At 40.1% G+C, this 19,110-nt stretch overlaps 1 protein-coding gene across 1 annotated transcript in view; it reads left to right on the top strand.

Annotated features, from left to right (window-relative positions):
- The window catches only part of FAP (fibroblast activation protein alpha), a 70,668-nt gene that overhangs the window by 123 nt on the left and 51,435 nt on the right, over positions 1-19,110 (top strand). The window contains exons 2-4 of the mRNA XM_084800141.1: positions 277-361; positions 17,380-17,478; positions 18,339-18,433. Coding sequence (XP_084656267.1) covers positions 277-361; positions 17,380-17,478; positions 18,339-18,433 — 279 coding nt within the window. The remainder of the gene's footprint in view (positions 1-276; positions 362-17,379; positions 17,479-18,338; positions 18,434-19,110) is intronic.

Here is a 19,110-nt window from a genome sequence, read left to right as displayed (position 1 = left end):
GCTGAGCCTTCTTAGAGCTTTTTATTCTTCAGAGAAAGGGAGGCTTTGCGTGTGAGTATCTCTTCCTGGTGCGTGTTGGGATTGGAAAGGGGCTCTAAATATACTGTAGAAACATTTGTCTTAGCAGAAACTGGAAAGGATCCAGCAATTACCGCCAGATCAGTGGAACACAATCAGAGGCTTTGTGGGGAAGAAGTAGAACCCAGGGCTAGACAAAAATCTTACCATGTCTTAGTAGGAACTAAGCCCATGCCTAATTTTCTTCATTCTATGTAGACCTGGCTGAAAACTGTCTTGGGAGCTGCCACCTTGGCTGCATTTGCTTTACTGGTGATATGCATTGTCTTACGTCCCTCAAGAGGTAAGAAATTTCCTGGTTCATTCAGTGTGCCTAGCGGAGCCTGGAAAACGCACCGATGTGTGAACTCAAATGGGTGAACATTTCCTAAGTGCCTGTTTTCCAAAGTAAGCCTGTTATTTCTGAGAAGACGTGTAAGTTCACAGTTATGTTGTGTGCAAGACCAGAAACACTGGGGATTTAAATGGAAGAGATCCACAGTGTTATCTCAGCAATAGAAAAACCTGTGGGCTATTGTGTATCACTCCCACCACCCCCAAAAATACACGCAGAAGACAAGCTCTGATAGGCCTTTAAGGACAGTATTTTTAACTAGCATTGTTTTCTATTGCTAGATTTGCCTGGTGGCAAGTAAAAATAATGAGTAAGAATAGAAAAGTTAAAAAAAGAACCTATGGAGGCTTTGAAATCACTAAATAGTGCTTCCAAAAATTTAAGGAAGACTTCAGAATAGAAATCTCAGGAATAACCATATAGAAAAAGTAAAAGTCTTGTTCTATATGCAGTAGCAATTAACCATTAAATTGGGAGGCTTGTTATAGTTAAGCAAGCATTATTAAGATAAATCAGTTGGGTTTTTTGTTTGTTTTTGTTTTTGTTTTATAGGGTCCTCTCGGGTCCCCCTTCCCCCACCCCGGTATAGAAAGGCTTAGGCTGGTGATGATGTCACTTGACTGACACCTGAAAGATGTTATGCACTGATTTTGAAACAAGTCTTAATTATAATATTATCAATTCGGTAATAAACTAAGACTTTGTTATGAAAATCCTTAGGGATAGCAACTTGTGCTTCTAAAGTAGAACCACGTTGCAATGGCATCAGACTCCGTACCATAGGATCTAGGGAACAACAAGTGTTTAAAGTTGATAAGAACCAGGAAATGCCTATGGTTAGTGTGAACTGACACTAAAGAGGGGGTAATAGAACTCCATTAGCCAAAGAGCATGTGTGAATTATCTGTTGCTTTTAAAAAGTGAAACATACAAAAAGCTGAAGGGTACAAAATGCTTGTGGGACTTTCACAGAATTAGAAGTCAAGAGATTAACCTGATAAGGCAGTGTCCTTGTGTTTGCACTTTTAATTTTTAGCTTGCATTTTCACTCCACAAGATTTTTCCTGGGCAATTGAGATGTATGCTCCTATTTTCTTTCTTTCTTTCTTTCTTTCTTTCTTTCTTTCTTTCTTTCTTTCTTTCCCAAAATAAATTCAAGTTCAAATTGATTTTAAGCCAGATGATCGCCTCAGTGTTTTAGAGGACATATGTCCTTACTCCAGAGCTATTGAGTGCTGGGCCATGTCTCTAACCCTTTTAATTCAACCTATTAAAGATTATCCTTTTTTTTTTTTTTACAGACACTCACCAGAGCTTAAAATAGATATTCTGATCCCTCAAAAATTAACAGTTTTTTTGGAACAAAGTATGTGGACTTTGTTGAGAGAGTCTCCTGTGTCCACAAGTGTTGCCCTATGTACTTTGAAGTATATTTCCAATGAAAAGCATATTTATCCATTGCAAATAGCATGTAAGGATAGATATTTGGGTCTATACTTACATTTATAGATATAGACATTTGTGTAATTACATATAATCCCAGTCTTTATCTTCTTTCCAAGTTTTTTATGAATAGCATACTCAAAAATATGTTATAAACTATATATAACATAAAAGTCCTGTTTTTTTATATAACAGATTTCTATTTTCAATGGAAAATATAATTCTCAAAGTAATTTCCTGTTATTGTGAAATAATCAAGATGAAATTTTTTTATTCATTTAGTTCTAATACAGATGTTAAAAAAAACATGCTTAGGACTATAAAGCGACTGTCTTTTTATACTTAAGAACATCTCAGATTGTCACCTGGACAGCATCTGAGTGAGACCAATTGTCCCTTATTTCCACAGCGGGTCTGAGGTCTGGTGTCTGGTGTGGTGGCCTCCTTTCTCACTTCCCTTCTTCTTACTCACACCCCACCCCCTTCCCTGCGTCTAGGCTGCTATGGGTTCCACCCTTGCTTGCATTTTCTCAGTGCCTGCAAGAACAGAAGCTGAGGTGGGAAGTCAGGGAAAAGTAGGAAGGGAACAGAAAAGAGAAGCGAAAGCTAACTTAGTTGCTGCACCCACTTCATCAGAAACGCCACCACCGCACACTTGTCTGCTGTGCCCTTGGGCTCCTGGCCCAATGCAACAGAAGTCAAGAAATATCCGTCCATTCCAGTGTTTATACACGATTGTGCTACGTCTCCCTAAGCACCCCCGCCCCTCCCACCCCCACCCCCCCACCCCCCCACCCCCCAATCACGATGCTGTTGCTGAAGTTACAAAGGTCAGTAGTCTCAGTTTTTCCTAGAAAGGCAAACATGGAATACTTCTTCACTCTGCACCCCCCAAAACACATGGCCACCACCACCATTACAGAGGAAGATTTCTGCCGCTCGCCACAAGCATAAGTGAAATTAATAGAGTTGGGGCACAGGAGCTTTGCTCTTCTAGGCTGGAAATCTACAAAGAATCAGTATCCTCCCTAAAGCAGTCTTGGAGGCAAGAGAACAAATCTTAGGAATAAGCAGAAATGTGGTAGTGAATGAAAACACTATGTCGCTCACTTACATATTAAAAACAAACGTGTCACAGCTCTTCTCTTTCTGAAACTCCAAAAATATCTCAATTTAATTTTAATCCAAACTGAAGACAACACAACACATTTCTACCCAACAGTCCCATGTGATCCTTGGCTTCTGCCCCTTCATGTGACCCTCTTTCTTTTCCTGCCTCCATCCCTTCTCTCTCTTGAGGATTTTCTTTCGTGATATCACCTTTATTCCAGTAGGGAGATGCAACTAGGTGAAAAGTCAACACAATAGTCCTCTATTCCCCTTATCTACGCTGATGGCAATCTCACAGACTTTCTTGCTTCAAGAGATGTAAAGATGATAAAAAAAAAAAATTTAAAAAAACTAAAACCAGAATTAGAAAGTTGCAAAGGTCATAGAATTTTTAAACAGCTCTATAGCTTTCTTTGAGTCATGATTTACATTTTCTGAATTTTACCCTTTCCTCCTCGTTTTTTCTTTTTCTTTCTTTTTTTCTTTCTTTCTTTCTTTCTTTTTCTTTCCCTTTTTTTTTTTATAGTACCTGCAGTGATACACGAGCACTCAATAAATGTTAGCTATGCTTTTTCTCACTTATTTATTTAGGCTACATGTGTGTCTATATGTATGTACATAGGCATGTTTGTCTGGAGGTCAGAGGACAGCTTGCAGGAGCTGGTTCTCTCCTTCTACCATGTGGGTTGCTGAGACCAAACTCACGTTGTCAGGCAGGGTGGCAATCACCTGTACCTGCAGAGCCATCTCACGATCTCAGCTATGTTTGTTTGTTTTTTTTTTTAACTTCAAAATTTATAGCATGTGGTAGACACTTAAAAAATTGCATCTACAACTGCTTTCTCTTCCATAATAACACCAGCATATATATATGTGATAAAAATGATTCATAGACTTTTCTGTTTCGTATTTTAATTTTTTTTTTTAAATTTTCCTTAATTCGTGATTGTAGTAGCATTTATCCCTGACAGTTATCCTGCCTCTATATTCCACCTACTTGGACCTAAAACAACAAGTGTTTTTAGAAACTTCTCTGTGTGTGGCAGTCTTAAAATGGAAAAAATAAATAACTGCAGAAAGATGGAGGGAGTTGGGGTTAGGAAGCTGCGTGAGAGGAAGCAAAAGGAGTCACAGCGTGTGGAGAAGCACAGATTCTCTGAAAGGGGGGGCACTCTGGTGGTTCCTGAGGAAACGGGACACTGTGGCTTTAGCCTTGAACCACCCAGACAGTCTTTTACTTGCTTGTACACTTTTTTCCTCCATTAGTTATTGCTGTCCATTTGGCCTTATGTGTTTTATAGAAATTTGTATTGGGTGCCCATTTTAAAGTCATATTTCACATTAAAAAAAAAATTAAGACTTGGGCTTCATTACAAACGCTTAAATTTTTGTTTTGAACAAAAATTGTTCTGAACACAACTTGAGTAGAACTTTCTTCCCTCACAGTTCTGGAGTCTGGAAGTTTAAGACCAAGGTGGCCACTTTTTTTCTTTGGGCAGCCTTCCTTTGACTTACCGGTCTCTGTATCCTTTTTTGGAACTTTTCCTTATGTATGTTTGCCCCTGGTGTTGCTTCCTCTTCTTATAACAACACCAATCCTCCCAGACCAAAGCACCAATGTGCCCACCCATGTGGGGCTCAAGTACAGTTTCTGGGCCTTGATTCTCTTTTTCCACTATGTGGATCCCACGATAGAGCTCCGGTCATCAGACCTGGAGGTAAGCACCTTTACTGCTGAGCCAGCTCGCTAGCCTTCAACTTGTCACATTTCCACCCATACAAGGTAACACAGGCTGTCTATAACACTTTCTTTGATAAGATATCTGAAGTAGGACTTTAAAAACAAAAAAGGATAGAAGCTCATAGCAAGCCCTCATTATAGGGAAACATAAAATACAGGGTCCCTGATCATGAATATAACTACACATAGAAAAGTATATTGTATGAACATGTGTCACTGTTAGCACTGTTACTCATTAAGAATCGCTACTCATACCTTGTATAATGTATTTTGGGAGGTTCTTGAATTCATAAATAATTTAAATAGGTTAGAGATTAATATCTTGTAAGAAGTAAAGTATTTCAATGCTTATTTTTAGGTAGAAATATTATTGTTATGGTAACTATACCTGTTATAACTCAGCAATTACTTTTTGCAAAAAATAAATTTGGTAGCCTAGTGTGGTGGAACACACCTTTATTCCCAGAACTTGGGAGGCAGAGGCAGGTGGATCTCAAGGCCAGCAAGTCCAGGACACAGAGAAACTCTGTCTTGAAAAACAAAAACAAAGTTGCAACAACAAAAACAAAAGCAAAGTTGGTGAAATCAGTCATTTTGAAAGGAGATGTGAATGTTTTTAAGATCTGCCAGTATTAACATTTACAACTGTGAGGCAAACTTTGTGGTATCTCTGAAGAATTTTAAGCTTATTAATTCACTGTTATTTTGAAGGAAATATGGGGGAAATTCTGAAAGGTTGAAGGAAAGAACCAGAAAGGTCATGGGCATAAAAGATCTTTTGAGTGGAATATAACTAAATCAAATTTGTAGATTGCATTTTTCTAATGTTATTCCAAAATAGAAAATGAGTCTTAACAAACTCTCTTTGAGTGTTGCCAAGTTCTCAATAATTACAAAAATAGTCAGCAGCTTTAACTAATTCTGTAATCCAAAGAAATTTCCCTGTCTCAGATTTCCAAAGAAGATTATGTTACACCTTCTACAAGAACATTTAGCCAAGCCACATACATACCTTGAGAAAAAAAACACAAACAGGCTCTAAAGTTCAAGTTGAGGATGTGAAAAAGCACGCCGTTTTCTTTTTTTTAAACTCCAGGAGGTTTAATTGGGATTTAAGTGCCACAGTGTATTGCTTATCTTTATATCATCACAAATTGACCAAAGTGATGTGGCAACATAGAGTAACTCATAATCTGTATTCACCTTATTCCTATTAGCAATTAAAAAATAGCATTACGATCTGCATTGATCTTATGCAAACTGTGATTTTATATTTGGCAGGAAAGTCAATCTCCTGAGTACTTTTTAAAGGAACAGATCAAAAATACTCATATGCCCCAAACCAAAGCCAAGCAAACAAGCATCCAGGCAAGTTAAATGAGACAAGTTTCTCCAATAATTTTAGATATTAACTCACTTGCCTCAAAATAAATAGAAAACTGGAATACTTTAATTTCTAAAAATACTGAGTGAGTGCTGGGTGTGCTGTCACACATGAGTTATCCCAGGACTCAGGCTGGAGGGTCCGTGCCATGAGTCTGGAGTTCAGAGCACCTGCCTGTGCTGTAAGCTGTTACCTGGCCTCAAAATCTTAAAGAAAAAAAAATAGAGTTCTTAATTTTTAAATTACCCTCCAAAACTAAGCCCAGATGGCTTCAGCAGAGAGGCTTCCCAACTCATTCTAGAGGTCACTGTTGTCTGATATTAAAACAAACAAAACAAGACAAGAAGAAAGAGAAAAATGTAGTTCAATATGCTTTATGATGATAAACCTAGCAATTCTCAACAAAATTATGATAGTTAAGCAAATTCAGTGATATTTTAAAAGATTGTGCATCAGAACTATGGGATTTCTCCCAGAATATATAAGGTTGTTTTTACATTTTTATATGAATATAATAAGCCTTCTTAACTGAAAAAAAAAAAGAGCAAAACCTACATTATCATTAAAACAGTACAGAGAAAAGGTTTGAGAAAATGCTGACAATTTTCACAATAAAAATATGCAAGAGAGCAAAGTATAGTAGCACACACCTGCCATCAAAGCCCTGGAAACACAGAGGCAGAGGGACAGCTGAAAATTTGAGGCTAGCCTGGTCTACTTAGCCAATTCCACGCCAGCCACGTAGGAAAACCCCTCTCAAAGCCCAGAACAAGAAAACAAGAGAAGCAACATATACAGACATATTTACGAAGGGGGATTGGTTCTCATGCTGTAGTCTTGATAGTCCAGCAATAGCCCTGCGCATGTGGGAGAGGTGCTGAGTCTACAAGGCCAGACGCCTCAGAACTACCAACTGGACTCCTGTAGAACAGCTGGGTTTCAGGCCACGTTGGAAGGGTGAAAAGGTTGGGTTCAGCAACAGCAAAGGATGGTGGGGACAGCGGCAGCAACAGAGCAGATGCACTCATTAGCAAGGCGGACAGGCAAAGGGGAGTATTACTTTCCCCTCACACTTCTTTCTATGTGGACCACCCTAGAAGGAATGGCTGTTCTAGGAGAAGGTTTTCCCTTCTCACTTGATCCTTCCAATAAGCACCATCACAGACATACCCAGAAGCATTCCTTTAGTTCATCCCAAATCCAATCCAATTCTATGGCCACAATTAACCCAATATACATATACACACACACACACACACACACACACACACACACACATATATATATATATATATATATATATATATATATATACATATACAGATATATACATATATACATTCTAGAATGAAGCTACAAATAAACGAAAAAACTACCTCAAGTGCAGTGATCAGAAACCAATACCTTTTTTACATGGCAAAACATACCTAATGTGTCTAAAGATTGCAATCTCTATTTATATTCTACATAGTTTTAGCAGAAATTGATAAGTGTCCTCAACTCCATAAAATGCCTGAACATTACTGGAAAATAAAGCAGGGGGAACTTGTGCTTTGTACATCAGAAATTACTACAAAAACGATGCAATTAGGACACCATGTTGCTAGCACTGAAGAAGGTGTGTGTGTCTATAGAATAACATAGTACAGAAATAGAGCTTCATGAGGAAAGATGGCTCAGTGGGTAGAAGTTCTTATCCTGAAGCCTGACAACCTACCTTTTGTACCCTGATGATGGTGGCGCATGCCTTTAATCCCAGCACTTGGGAGGCAGAGGCAGGCAGATCACTGTGAGTTCGAGGCCGGCCTGGTCTACTAAGTGAGAAACTCTGTCTCGGAAAAATAAAGCATAAAACACAAAAAGAAAGAAAGAAGGAAAGAAAGAGGATGCACTGGGCTTGATGGTACTGTAATCCCAGTACTCAAGGAGGCAGGAGCAGGCAGATCTCTGTGAGTTCAAAGCCAAGCTGGTCTACAAAGCAAGTCCGGGATAGCTGAAGATAAACAGAGAAACCCAGTCTCAAAAAGCAAAACACGAAAACAAAAAAGGAAACAAGATGCAGCTGTATGCATCTGCAATCCCAGCATTCCTGCAAGGAGACATGAAAATCATCTGAGAACTCACTGCCCAGCTGTCTTGGTGCAGAACAGACAAGAGAAACTGTCTCTGCAAGGTCGAATTTGAGAGCTGACTCTCAAACATTTCTGACCTCTACAAGTGCAACATGACAATACACACACACACACACACACACACACACACACACAAATAATTAAATTAAAGGATTTTTTCTAAATGAAAGCATTGCAATTATGGTTAACTAATTTTTATAACTACCTTGACAAATCAGTTAGGAGAAATATTAACAGAAATTTCAGTCGGAGCAACTGTGCAAAAGAAGGGATTCTGCCCTCACACTTTGCAAAAATAAATAAATAAATTCACTCAAAGTGGCTCAAAGACCCAAATAAAAGGTCAACATATTCAAACTCACAGCACCGTGGGAAGTCTCCAGGAGCTGGGCAGAGGGATAATTTCTAAACTGTGACCAATAATACAAACCACAAAAGACAAAACCCGTACATCAAAACTTTCCAAAAGTTGACGCCTTTAAGTTGCTAAGAACAACATCACAAAAGTGAAAAGGCTGTCCACAAAATGGGAAGCAGTATTTGTGGAGTAGCTAAGGACTTGTAACAACTCCTGGCAAGGAGGGAAATTAACAGTTTAAAGAAAATTGGCAAGTGCCTACTAAGCCTGTGGGTGAAGCCCAACATCATTCTGTGATTAGAAAACTGCAAATCGAAACCACAGTAAAATGAAAAAGAAAGAAACAAACAAACAGCAAGAAAGTAACTCATTCGCTCAAGTGTGCTGCAGAGAGGAAATGGACAAAGGCCATCAGAGCAGAGGGAAATGTGGCAGAGGCAGTTTCCGTGGAGGAATTTGTAGAGGGCAGGTAGTAACATTTGTGCAGGGAAGCCGGGATAAGACTGAGAATTGTTTCATTTCATGTATTCTTTCTCTCCTCTTTTAAAAAATGCCTTCCTCCTCCTCTTCTCCTTCCTCTCCTTCTCCCCCCTCCACTCTTTCTCTCTGCGTGTTGTTTTCAAATTACCAGTATTATCAGTAGGACCAGTTACGATCAATTAAGACACTGACACTCGTTATATTTTAAAATAGCCTTAGTTAACCTGGGGCAGGGCAGACATTAATCCTCTAAACTACTTCCCATAGTAGGGCAGGCATGTGATACCTGCCCCAATCCCATACCATCTGTTTCTACCAATTTCTGTCAAGCTACTTCCCATCCCATAATCCCAAATACTTGTTAGCGTTCTTCATTTGGGGCGAATTCCCCATCCATGCCAGCATGCGCTTCTCCTCCATCTAACCCATGGTGGCCTTCTCCTCCTCCTCCTCTGGTCTTTCTCCTTCTTTTTCGTGGCAGTCTCTCTTCTTTTTCCCAGGATTCCCCTCTCTCCTTCTTGGGACCCTTAGCCACACCTCTATCTCTTCTGCCCTGCCTAGGTGGGATGGCTTTTTTATTAATCAGAAGGTGGGTCACAGAGACAGCAAGCAGTAATTAGCATCAACATACATCAGACCATCCCCCCAACAGCATGCACATGTATAGGCACCCTCCCACCGACCTACACCTCTGGCTGTACTGATTCTGGAGTAAACGTGAAGATATTTAAACATTTCACCCACAAGTCTGTAGTGTAATAGAAGTGGGGTTCAAATTTGGTACTGGTTCTACAAATTTGGGTGGGTCCCCCAAATGTGTACCATCCTTAAAGAATGAAATGACTTCAGAAAGTTGCTGCTTCTCAGATCATATGCAGTATCAATGAAGGAGCCTCATCACAGTCTCAAACAGCAGCTAGAAGAAGATGTGCCGCCTAAGGAGACTGAGTCTTAAAAATGGATGAGGATGGTTTCTGTGTTTATACATCCGCACGCACAAGGCACTGGTATCCCTGGTCTTATGCTCTATGCCGACCATGTCTTGTGCTCATAGTTTTCTATGGAAAAGCTTGACGCCTCTTTGAGTGGCTTGTTTTTCAGTACGGTTGCTACCTTCTGAGATGAAGAGCCACTCCCCTCTTTGAGTAGACAGTAGGTGCTCTAAACTAGAAAGCTCTTTGCTCACGATAAGCTCAGATTTCTTTCTTCATTTTCCTCCTATTACATTTTGGAGTATAATTATTCTACCTCTTGTGTGTTGGTTGGTTCTCGTTCTAATTCTTATATTCGTTGTTGTTTTACTACAAGTGTGCTTTCGTGGTCAACTATCATGGTTAAAATAGTTAGCCTGTGTAATCAGATGCATTTAGAGTCCAGGTTTGCAACGCCTTCATTAAGCATGCATGTTAGTTGGCCTCTCTAGTTTCCATGTTGTAACTTGCAAACTGTGTGCACAACAGTATGCATCTCAGAGGAGCACTGTGAGGACTTAACAGGCACATGTGTGAGAGTGCTTGCAACTTGTAAAAACTTAGTAAGTTGTAATGCATCCTGTTCCTGACAGAAAATTGCTTCAGACCCTTCTTTCACCCAAAGTTCTCGGTCTTGACTCATATTTGATTTTAAATAGATTTAAGTATATTTTTCACTCAGCTATTTGCAACTCGTGTTCCTTTGGACTTCCTCTAGAAGCAAGCATGACCCAGTGTGATGATTCAAATGGCGCCTCCTTTAAAATAGGCTCTTCACAAAGCTGGCTTGAGGATGGAAACAGTGTTCTGGGGCCATTTGGCCTCCATGCAGTGGCGTGTTGGCATCAGTCCTGACTCAGTCATGACAATAAGAACAAAAAGACCTGCTGGCCATTGTGTGCCCTCTTAATATGTCATACTTCTTCACGTGTGTTTCCTGCCAAATGCTATCATGAAGACTGGATGTTTCTGCTCTGGTAAACACTATCAGTCTTGTAGGACTGGTAAATTAAAAGGCAGACGCAACCCCATGAAGACATAAAGTTTTCAGAAAGAAAGAATTAGGACTACAGCGGCTCATTACTTGCCTGTGAATCATTTCGTGATTTGTAATTTCTTAGATGCATAATTGAGCTAACATTAAGCTTTGCTTAATATGTTGAAAACTCAAATAATTAAAGCATGGCTAATTAGGGTGTTTAAGTGTTGTAGGAGTAACTATGCCAAAGATGGGCCAAATTGAGTTGAAGGGCACAGCCAAGGATAAAGTGTTAAATGGGCAAGTGTCAGTTGTGTAGAACAGATAGCTATGCTTTGACAGTTACACTCTATTTCTTTTAAGCTATTAGAGTTTGGAACCACAAATGCAAAGCGACCATTCTAAAATCATCCGATGGTTATATTTCAGCATCGATCATTGTTTGGAAAATGATTATAAAATCTATTTATCCATCCAAGAATTTGAATAATGAAATGATTTAGTGCAATTGTAATCAAAATTGTTTGTTCTGTTTAATTATTCATATATATCTTTTTTAAAATTTTTAATTATTTTTTTTGCTTGTAGGTAATTTTCTTTTTTCTTTTTTTTCTTTATTAATTTATTCTTGTTATATATCTTATAGTGTTCTACACACACACACACACATGCGAGCGCGCACGCGCATGCACGCACATGCACATGCACACACACACTGAGCAGAATGTTTTCCTGTGATCTTACACTTAAACAGGAGCAGGATCAATCAGCTTGCCTTTTCTCTCCTTCTTCTGGATTAGTAAAGTGAGTATGCCTGAAGGAAATCCCTCTGTAGACAACGCACAGGAGTGTAAGTGTTGCAAGAGAGCATCCATATTTCCCGAGAGCCATGATCGCCGCCTTGTCTGGTAGGAGCTATTCTGCACAGCATATAGATTGCCATAGAGCCTTACGAGCTCCCAGGAATCTGTAGTTAGCAAGCAGATCTAATGATGGGTGGAGGGATGCTTTCAACAAAGCAGATTTAGTAAAGCAAGTAAAAACCATCTAGAAGCACAGAAAAGAAAAAGATTACCAGACCTCAGCCAGACACTGCTTCAGTGAGCTTGAGTTGGACAAATTCTTTAAAATTGCTTCAACTTTTTGTGTTGGCCCATACTAGCCACAAAGTCATAACAATTCCTCTGCCTGAGCCTTCCTAGGCTAGGATGATAGGCCAAAGTGGACATGCTAGGCTTTAGAAACCTGTTTCCTTTGTTGCAGTTCTGAAGCACAAACTTAGTACCTTGTTTATATTAGGCAAGTGCTCAACCTATGAGGTATAGCCATGCATGTTTACTTCCTGTTTCTTATTTTGACATGGTGTCTCACAAGGTTGATTAGGCTGAGCATGAACATATTCAGTAGCCTGTACAGGCCTTGACCTTTCTATTCTCTTACCCCAGCCTGCAGAATGGCTAGGATTATAGGAGTGGGCCACCTGGCATAGAAATCTATTTTTTCCCCTTTTGTTTCTTTCCTTTTTAAATAATTTATTCAGATTACATTTTGTTATCCCATCCTTTGTATCCTGCCATTCCTTCCTCCCTCCCACTTTTACCCTATCCCCCTCCCCTAGGTCTATGACCGAGGGGGACCTCCTTCCTCACTATATAGTCATAGGCTATCAAGTCTCATCTTGGTAGCCGGCTTATTCTTTCTTTGAATGTCACCAGGTCTCCTTACCAAGGGGAAATGGTCAGATATGGGGCACCAGAGTTCATGTCAGAGTCAGAAATGTATCTTTTAAGTAGCACTTCACATGGCTCCAAGGAAGATTTGTATTATATTATAATTTACATATGTATTACAATATAGACTACTGCATAGAAAATGAGTATGGGTGTATCTTTGAGGGAGAATTATCAAAAACAAGGTAACAACACAGTATCTATAAACTTAAGGGTTTTTTTTCCCATCAAAAAAATTTTTACCATTCTGCTTTTTGTAAAAGCAGGGCATATATTAGTAAGAAAAATTAAACTTTATATTTTGGCTTCATTCTTGGCATTTTGTGCCTTATGGAACTCTTAACCAGACATGAGCAATGTGCATGTTCAGCACTGATGTGGTGAAGTGGCACAGCTCCAGGGATACTTTTGTAGTACCAGGGATGGGTTAGATGACAAATGTTAGTGTTACACTAATGATCTTTGTTGTTTTATTTCCACTATTTTGCAATTTGATGCAACATCCTAGAGTAGAGATGCAATACCCACTGAGGTATAGACACTTGACAAATCCCATCAGGAAAAGAACACCCAATTTAAAATCTCCCTGTTCCACCAGGGATGGATGTAACCAGGCCCAGCCTAACATCAACACAGCTACACTTCCCACTTCCTTAGCCTATAAACGTATCTTTGGGTTTGGCATGACCTTCCTATCCCAGTGTGTGCCATAAGATTTATCCTGTGTCTGCACACATATGCTGTGCACCATGCTTGGTTGGAGGTAAGTACTGTTCTCATTATGGCAGTCAGTAATATGATTAATGCTATTTAAACACTTTACTGATATTTTGAGCCATAATATGACATATGCTAACTTCTCTAAATAGATTGTTGGCATTTATAACTACTATGTGCCCATATAAATAAATGACTAACTATGAAATCATATGACATATTCTATCAAGTACAACCTTTCTTTACCACGTAATTTAGAGATTTCAAAGGAAAATAGCAAACTCTGGGGTATTTTCCTGAGAAATCCAATAAACACCAGGTGACTAGTAATATGTGAAAGAGAAAATGACTACGTGTTAAGAATGCTTTGGAAAATTGGCCCTATGTGCGGCATTAGCACTAACTTTATTTACAGGCCTAACTATGGCATGTTAATTAAGGAGCTACACAATAGCCAAAGCAGTGCAAGAGCAACTGAGGAACTGGGTCAAGCTAAAATGAAAGTGTGTTCTCACTGTATGCATGTTGGTTTCAGGTAGATCTGCATGGCTGAAACCATGGCTAAGCTCATGTTCAACAATAACACAATCAAAAAATGCCCAGGGATCAAATTACTTGGCAAACATTGGTCTAAATAATTTATTGAAGGACGGGTGAATGACTCAGTGGGTAAGGCTGGGGACTGGTGGCAAGTATTTGCAGACCCACTGTTGTACAGCCGAGCCAGAATGACATGGGTGTGATGGTCAGACTATGGGAGCAGCAGGCTCCAGGCTTTCCAAGAGCACTTTTCTCAGTAAATAAGACAGGATAAAGGAAAATACCAGCTTTAACCTCTGCTTCTACTATGTGTGCATGCACATAGACCCAGGAAGACAGACAGACAGACAGACAGACAGACAGACAGACACACACACACACACACACACACACACACACACACACACACGTACATTGTTTAAAGATTATTGCTGCCATGGGGAGGCAGTTAAGCTACTTGCTGTGTAATCATGGAGACCTGAGTTGAAATCCTCAAACCTCACATTAAAGGGGAAAAAAAAGCCAGGTGTAGTCCTGTGTGATTGTAACCCCAGTGTTGTTAAGGATGCAATGGGAGGGTTTCTGGGACCTTCCGGTAGACATCTTAACTTCAGTTTTAGAGTGAAATCCTGTTTCAAAGGAGTAAGGAAAAAAGGGATATGGCAGGACACTCAACATTGACTGGTCACATCCCATCCATGCACAGGAAGCAAAGGGCGGGGAAAGGAGAGAAAGGGAATTGGATGCAAGGTGAGGCTATAAATTCTTCCAGGAAGGGGGGTGTTGTTCTTTCTTTTTTATTATTTATTTACTTTACACCCGGATTGCAGCTTCCCCTCCTTCCTCTCCTCCCAAGCACTCACTCTCCCCTCCTCTCTCCTCCATCCACCCCTTCCTCCTCTTCTCCTCAGAATGCTCCCCACTAAAGGCACACATCCTAAGTGTTTTTTTGTAATCTCTCAAATAGTGTCATTAGCTGAGGACCAAGTACTCCAACACTTGAGCCTTGTAGGGAACATTTTATTAAACCACCACAGCAAGCCAACACATGGTCATAACCATATGTGTGGACAATATGCACGTCTGTGCGAATAGGCTAAAATAGCTTAGGATGCCACCGTTCAGTTAACAACTTCGCTGTGATTACAGGGCATGCCCACATGTTACTTTAAGGTGAATAATGCAGCCTGAGCTCCGTATTTCCAAGCGTAGTCTAGTATGCCGGAATGGGATAGTCTGTGCATTCTTGCAACATCTCTTATCTTTAGATGAGCAAGCTAGGACCCCAGAGATTTACCAAAGCAATATAGAGAATTAATGGAAGAATACATACCCATCCATTCACACTTACATGGCTCTATCCATCCTTCCTGTACATATTCGTTCAGTGGATGCTTATTAAATATCTGTGTATGCCAGACAAGGAAGATACGATGGCAGTCGAAATAAGGTAGGGTCTCTGAGCTTATCCTAACAGCCTGGAGTTGGGTTGCATAGTATGATAGAAACTATAGAACAATTAATAAAATAGTCACATATATGCACATAGAATTAATTTCAAAGACAACATCTCTGAAATGAAATAGCACGAGCTTTGTGATTGAAACATTGAAACCTGACTTGAAGGAGAGAGTCGAGAAGGGCTTTTCAGAAGTAAAAGACTAAAACTAAACATTGAAGCCTAAATAGGCATCGTGAGGCAAAGAAGGAGGGTGGAAGGAGATACAGCGGTCCTGCAAACAGACCGGGATGTTGTTAAATGAGAACAGTTCCCCCATGGTCTCCTGTATCTGAACATGAGCTTCCCAGTAGGTGGCGCTGTTTTAGGAGGTTTAGATGGTTCAGCCTTGCTGGGGGAAGCTGAAGGTGGGCTTGGAGATCAAAGCCCCATGCCACGTCTAGCTTGCTGCCTCTTCATTATGGTTCGTTTAAAAAATGTGAGGTCTCAGCTCCCTGCTCCCGTTGCCATCCCTTCCTGTGACGATGGGTTCTTATCCCTCTGGAATCATAAAACCAAATAATACTCCTCAAATTGCCGTGGTCAGAGCACCTTATCACAGCAACAGAAAAGTAACCAATACTGGTGTTTATGGGCTAGAAATAAAAGCCCAGCATGTTTGAGGTCAACGTAAGTAATGGCGGAGGAGCAGGAAAGACTGGTGGGAGGGGCTGTCCTAGACCTGCCAGGACCTGTAGTCCATATTTAGAATTTTTTTTATCTTCATAATGAGAGTCATGGCAAGCTATGCAAGACTGTTAGCAGAAGGATAATATTATGGTTCTCAACTTTAACAGTTTTATTTTCACCTGGGTGAATGCCAGACTCATAAATGCTATTTTGAGGTATTGGGCTTTCCTGTAGCTTTGAGGTTCTAAGTGGTGTCCTGGAGAAGGGAGCAGGTGGGAGAGACGGAGAGCGGCAACAGGACCTTTAAAGTATATTGGAAGGGCATTGCCTCGCTGCCTATCTGGCTTAACCTGACTGTCTCAGGGCTCTCTAGTGAGCTTCTGAGGAAATAAAGTCACGTTAAAAATTATAGCTCCTCAGAAGGATTCACATGTAGAAGGAACTTCCGTGCGGTTTGAGCCATATCAGGTTTGCTTTTCCTTGAATTTACATACAATTTTAAGACCCTTAATGTGGCACTCTTTGTCCAGTTTCTTTTTATAAATGTACATGTCAGGGCTAAGAAAATTGTCTGGAGTCTCTACGTCCCTTCTTCAAATTTCAGAGGGTAAGAAGAATTCTGGCTGGTTTTGTTCAACCAAGAGAAATTCTAAACTGTATCGTTGAAAAACGAAGAGAGCCAGGCATGGTGGCGCAGGCCAGTAATCCCGGCACTCAGAGAGGCAGAGGCAGGCGGACCTCTGTGAGTTCGAGGTCAGCCTCGTCTACAGAGTGAGTCCAGGACAGCCAAGGCTACACAGAAAAACCCTGTCTGGAAAAAGAATAAAACAAAATAAAATAAAATAATAAGAATAGGAAAACCAAGCCTAAGCTTTGCAAGTGAGGAAATGAGGTACAGAGGAGGTGGGACCTCAAGGCTGCTTCTGGCTTTTAGCCTGAGTTATGTAAGGTCTGAGGTGGCTGGAATGTCATCTCCTTTCCTAGAAGTCCTTGACACGTTTATATTTACTGCTGGAAGACAGGATGGTGTCCCACCTGCCCCACAGTCTTCACCTTCCTTTACCTAATGCCACCCACCAAGATTGGCAGAGGACTTCCCTAAGTCTGGGGAGCCCTGTCAGCAAAGACAGTCTATTCAGGAGTTAAGCAGGCACTCTGCAATGGCAGAACATATGATTACCTCAGGAAGAAAGTTTAAAATGTAGCTGGGCTATTAACCTTGTTGCTAATATTATGTTTCCTCCTGCCCCTAAGTTCACAATGCTGAAAGAAACACAAGGCGAGCTCTCACTCTGAAGGATATTTTAAATGGAACATTCTCATACAAGACATATTTTCCAAACTGGATTTCAGGTAAATGGATCATTTCTTATCTATTGGGAGTTTGATATATATATTTTCTTTGTTGTTGATGCTAAGGCTATTTTAGAATTGCTGGAACCACTGTTCACCACTAGAAATGAAAAAAGAGACAAATTATTCAGAATATTCAAGGAGCTTTTTAACACCGTCATTCAATCTGGTCTTCCACAGTTGTGAGGTGACCTTGAATCCTAAGGGGAAAGCAGAAGTTCAGAATGCTGTGTGGGAATATTGTCAGTGAGTGGGGAGCAGGTCCCTACTCAGGGGAAGTCATGAGAGTTTTACTTATGAGAGGAGTCCATAATTAATCTAGACAATCTGAGGAGAAGACAGCCCCCTCCCTGACAAAAATACCTTTAAAGGTTACAGAATTGATATTCGTAGTTGTTATAATTAGAGTGTGGTCAAAGATATCGAACCAAAGAAACGGTAAGGTTAAGTAGATGACTTCATACTTGTGTCTATAAAGGGTCATTTACGAAGATTATTGTCATTGTTCTTTTTAAAAAAGAAAGTTCATTGAAAGTATTTGTTATGCTAAATCAAAACAAAGCCCAAATAAAACTTATGTTCATTATTGAAAAAAAAAAACTCTCCATTTTAAACTAGTTTGTCTTCTTTGTGGCTGGGAGAAAATAAAATTTTGTTTCTGAGCACCCTGAATCAGTTAGATCATGGCTGCTGCTAGTAAAAGACGCAGAAAGAGCACATTTTTCTCCCCCATCATCAGCTTTTATTTAGTGGACAGGGAGGAAAACAAGGCTTATCTCTGGGGCGCAGGGGGTTCTCCTGTTTTAATCATTTTCTTTAAGAGCAATCACTTTCTGTTTCGCTTTCTTTTGTATTTAAAGAACAAGAATACCTTCATCAATCTGAGGATGATAACGTAGTACTTCATAATATTGAAACAAGAGAATCATATATCATTTTGAGTAATAGCACCATGGTATGTATCAGCATCGTACGACTCCCCCAGAAACCTTTGCAAGCGCCCCGCTGACCCAGGACCACATTCAAATTCTTGTTGTGATCTAGATACAACCTCCGTCTTCCCACCTCCATCCCTGTCCCTTCTTCTACGCCACTGCCCTCTTGCTCTGCTCTACTGTATAGTATCTTTTTTTCTCGTGGCCTAAGATATGAGGTAAGAACCCAGACGAACCGAACAGAGATTCAACTCCTGTCGTTAGTGTGAAACTCTGGGTAAGTTACTTCACTACCCTAGCTTGCTATGCCTCAGTTTCTTCTACTATAAAATGAGGCCAATAATACTTCTTTAGGCTAATATAGATTTTAAATTAAATAACATTGAAAAGTGCTTAGGACATTGTCGAACATAGAAGAAGTGCTCTATGGAGGGTAGCTGTGATGTTTGGTTGATGCTGTTCTATCTTCCTGGGTTTTCAAGCCCCCTACATCTTTACCCTCAAAGGCCTACTAGTCTTTCAAACTGAGCTCAAAGGATATTCCTGTCGTCTCTGTAACCAACTATCCTCTCCTCTCCACTCCGTCACTTCTCGCTTAATGCTTTTGCAATGTTGTACTGAATCACTTTTATAACTTTTTAATTTGCACTGTTACTCATCTGCAAGATTGAGTATTGTGTGCTTTTGAAATCGCTGG

This window comes from Acomys minous (assembly GCF_964271855.1).
Source record: "Acomys minous genome assembly, chromosome: 10".
Classification (NCBI taxonomy): domain Eukaryota; kingdom Metazoa; phylum Chordata; class Mammalia; order Rodentia; family Muridae; genus Acomys; species Acomys minous.
This window is presented reverse-complemented; position numbering and strand designations above follow the sequence as displayed.